Source organism: Priapulus caudatus, unplaced genomic scaffold (assembly GCF_000485595.1).
Source record: "Priapulus caudatus unplaced genomic scaffold, Priapulus_caudatus-5.0.1 Scaffold285, whole genome shotgun sequence".
In the NCBI taxonomy this organism is placed as follows: domain Eukaryota; kingdom Metazoa; phylum Priapulida; class Priapulimorpha; order Priapulimorphida; family Priapulidae; genus Priapulus; species Priapulus caudatus.
The window spans coordinates 140,237-144,870 of NW_014577346.1; the positions used below are offsets into that span (position 1 = coordinate 140,237).

At 40.9% G+C, this 4,634-nt stretch overlaps 1 protein-coding gene across 1 annotated transcript; it reads left to right on the forward strand.

Annotated features, from left to right (window-relative positions):
* Positions 1-2,281: 2,281 nt before the first annotated feature.
* On the forward strand, positions 2,282-2,901 carry LOC106808550 (tat-linked quality control protein TatD-like). Its single transcript, XM_014811311.1, has 2 exons — positions 2,282-2,483; positions 2,654-2,901. The coding sequence occupies exons 1-2, from the start codon at positions 2,282-2,284 to the stop codon at positions 2,899-2,901; spliced, it is 450 nt and encodes a 149-aa protein (XP_014666797.1).
* The last annotated feature ends 1,733 nt before the right edge of the window (positions 2,902-4,634 follow it).

The following is a 4,634-nucleotide window of genomic DNA, read 5'->3' on the forward strand; positions in this document are numbered from 1 at the left end:
TATCCCTGCCGACTTCGTCGCGGGGGATACAATAATAACAGGCCCGCTGTGGAGATGAATCAATTCCGAGGGAAATATTGGGGCAGTCCTTTATTATCTAGATGTGATGGAGGAGAAGCTAAAAGTGTGGTCAAGTGATGCATCGGAATTGGTAGCTGGGCGTGTTGTGATGTTTGATGAAAGTGTGGCAGAGGTTCATAGAGATGACATGTATAAAACACTGTTCACAGACACTGATGATATTCAACACAATATATAGGAAGCACTAGAAATCACACTCACACATTTCCAACTAAGTTTACACAGGTGCACGCATGAAATGAGAACACACATGAAGTCAGACAGGGGGTAATGGGACGCTGCGGCAAAGGTACCTGCCACTAACGTTGCGAGTGAAAGAGACTTTGGACAGTTGGACATGCTGAGGCAACGAACTAACGCACAGACAATTAACATGGAAGCAACGATCCTAGCTATACGCTAATAATAAGACTGCAGACTGGTTAGACACATTAGACATACATCACAAAAAGAGGTACATTAACACTGCAATAAGTTCAGTCAAGTATGTAGAAGAAAAATATAAACAAAGAAAACTCGCAGTTTACAAACAAACAAGAACAACTAGAAGCCAAAAAAATAGCAAAGCAATTAAGAGACGATAACAAATGACAAGAAAAGACAAATCATTGAGAAATTGCACGAACTTGGGGGGGGGGATGGAAAACGAAGGAAGACATAATCCAAAAGCTTGATCAGATAAAATCTAAAACAGGGCAGAGACTAGCACAAGAAATTCAACTAAGATATCACAAAATTTTACTAGGTAATGACGCACCACGAAACCTATTCATGCAACAACATCAAGGAAAAACACTGACAGTAGCACAACTCACCGACAATTTAGTTAAGATAATTAGTGAATACAGTTCAGATACACTAGTTCCAAGCACGAGTGAAATAATTAATGCACAACAACCAGGGGCCAGCATTAGGAAACGAGAATTACATGAGGCAAAGCAAACAATATTAAGACAGCTACAGACACAGATGATAAAACCAACCATAATGCACAACAAACAGCAAACAACAACAAACAAACAGACAACAAATCGAAAGCAACCAAATAAAAGAAAATCCACAGAACATGAACCAAACGAAGTACTAGTGACAAAAAGAAAAACCGTAACCAACATGCAACCAACACACTTACTGTACAGACGGGTAGAACACACATTTGAAGATGAAGACACAAAACAGCGCATAACTGGAACAATACTTAAAATAACACAACATAGTTCAGATACATTAAAAACGAAGTATTTAATAGAGTATGATGTTGAAGAGAATGACGAGTGTGAAAGTGATGATGAACGTGTGTAAGCGCAGTTTGAGTATGAATTATTAGACGACTACTATAAGGGTGATTTAAAATTGTTAGATTAAGATTCATTTAATTATATAAGTTATAATTAATAATATATAATGTATAATATATAAGTAAGTGTAAAAGCCTTGTGTAACTGTGGGGGTGGAGGGAGGGGGGTTTTCTGGTACGGACTGTACTGCCATTTGGGTTGGCACGTTTCGTGCAAACTGCCAGAAATTAGTTAAGTATATAAGATTTATGTAACTGTGGGGAAGGGTGAACTGACACTGTGATTATTGCCAAATCATACTTTTTCTGAGCTATTTTTGTTGCTAATGGCCATCTGCAATGGTGGTCGCCTTCTCACTATCATGCTGCCAACATCTTTCTATTTTGTTTCGTCCAAGTTCAAAATATTCGTTGACTCGTAATTTAAATGATGTGGTGATTTATTTGCATACAGTATTTATTATTTTATTATATTCTGTTACATGGCGATGATTAACATGTTTTGTTCCATACAAAGATCTAGATGACATAAATATGAGCATTTTTTCCCTTTTTTTAAATGCTACTAATGTTTATCCTATTTGATATATATTTGAGAACTCTTTTCCTTTTATATATATAATTGATACACTTTTCCTTTATTTTTCAGTTCACTGCACCCCTACAATGGCTTCACAGTTATTTGTGCCCAGCCTGTGGTGTGCAAACGATTTGAGGAGGCGTTGCAATGCTCGTCGCTGTGCGAATTTGCATTTGCCTGACACTGTTGGCATTATAGATGCTCACTGCCATCTGGACATCATAAAGATCAGACCGGTCCCTAAATACGAGTTGCCACGCTGTCTTCGTGCAGTAGTGACTAATTTTATTAGGCCCGATTTGTATGAGTCTTTTGATGAAATCATGGCACTATTCCCGTGTGCTTGGGCAACTGTTGGTTTACACCCGAAGTATGCCAATCAGTTTGGTCCAGATTTTCAATCAAGACTGGTTCGAATGGCTCAGAATGATCGTGTCGTTGCCATTGGCGAAACAGGCTTAGATTACACAGGTGTTGCGAGATCTTCTGGTACTGTGAAACAGAAGGCAGTATTTGCAGCACAGTGTGAGATAGCCAAACAGCTGGGGTTGCCTGTAGTTATTCACTGCAGAAATGCAGAGGCTGACTGTATTTACCGCTCGACCACCCTATCCATCTGCACCGTTTTACAGGCAGTTGGGTCCACGCACAGGGTTGTTTGCAGCATTTCACCAACTTGTGTATTGGCGTTACAGGGCTCGTTGGGAGATCCAGCAGTGTCACCACACTGGCTCGAAATCTGCCACTGAGCAGAATGCTACTCGAGACGGATGCTCCTTATTTATTGCCTGTAGCTGCACCAGCAGGTTCGCAGTTTTCCCATCCTGGCATGGTGCTAGCCGTGGCTCAGGAAATATCCAACATTCGTGGAACATCTGTGACTGAAGTGTGTAGGCACACAACGAGCAATGCAGTGCGATTGTATAAGCTTCCACTGTATTAAGTGCTGCCAGTATATAAGTTGTAGAATAAACAGATGGTTGTCCTGCAATTTTCACCTGGTATTATTGTTGCTAGGTTTGAAGTGGACCTGTCTCACACACATTTTTTTATATAATATAATATATAAATGTAACACTAATACTATATAAATAAATTTCTCTATCTATTATTAATACATGTTACTCGTTTTTCTTTCTGTTAACAGGAACAGCATACCATAACACACTTTTATTGATTTAACATAAATTTTATGTAAATTTTTACCTGGTGGGGTCAAGTTAATGATGTCATAAGTCATCTTCTATAGGTTACTGAGAGGTAAAATTAAGGGTACTAATTAGTAGGTTCGCAGTTTTCCCATCCTGGCATGGTGCTAGCCGTGGCTCAGAAAATATCCAACATTAGTGGAACATCTGTGACTGAAGTGTGTAAGCACACAACTAGCAATGCAGTGCGATTGTATAAGCTTCCACTGTATTAACTGCTGCCAGTATATAAGTGATAGAATAAACAAATGGTTGTCCTGCAATTTTCACCTGGTATTACTGTTGCTAGGTTTGAAGTGGACCTGTCTCACACATTTTTTATATAATATAATATATAAATGTAACACTAATACTATAAATTTCTCTATCTATTATTAATACATGTTACTCGTTTTTCTTTCTGTTAACAGAAACAGCATACCATAACATACTTAATCACTTTTATTGATTTAACATTGACAGCGTTGACAGAAACTTCGTAAAGTTAAGAGAATTAAAAATTAACTTAAGAGATCCTAGACCCTCCCTTGACATTAACTTTCATCGCAACAAAATGGCAGCGGTAATAAGACGCAGACGTGTGAGAGCTAGTACTAATATAATTTACACAAAACCACCAAACCTTATCCGAAAAGACACCATAAAATACATGCAAGACCTTACGAATGATACGTGTCGGGAACGTTTCCGTATATCACGGAATAGCATTTTCATGCTAACGGAAATGTTCGCTGAACGAATAGAACGTGAGACCAAACGCCACTGCGCTTTAGCACCGATACTGCAGGCGAGTTTCTTCTATTATCGTTTCTTTTTATATTACTTGAATTTATTGTTGTCGTAAGAATGTCAAGTTTTGTACAGAGATTTCGGCCCACTCGGGATGAGGCCCCACGGCGATGTAAATCAGAGGGCTGATACGTCGCAAGAAGACCTACCGGCCTGCCAAAAACGGGAAGTCTGCTACCTCGAGGAGAGAAACTAGGACGATCAGAATGAGAGGAGTAAAAAATCCCATGGCTAAAAGTGATGCTAGGGCGTGCGAAACCCGCGTGGCGCAATACAATGGTGATGACGTCCGACTGGTGACAGTGGTGGCTTGCCCCGCGTATAAACAGGAGAGGCAAGGAGGCAAACTCCTTAAACGCGTGCAGACACCCATAGAGGAAAGACAAGCCGAACAGAAATAAAAAGAAAAAAGGGAAAGATAATGATAGATGGTCAAGGATTTGAAGGGGGGTACGTGTGGACGTCAAGCAGCGATGGCAGCAGCCATGACATGGCCGAAGAAGAGGGGTGCCCGCCCCTAGCACCCGTCCTCGGATGCTGAGCTACGAACCCACACCAAGCCCTGCCCAGGAGGCCCACCCCTCGCCCGCCGTATTGGCGTGGGCGAGTAAGGTGGTTGCCGAGGGTGGCGCCCTGGCGGGAGAAGAAGAGGCGGTCACCGCGCCAAGGCGCGGAAGGT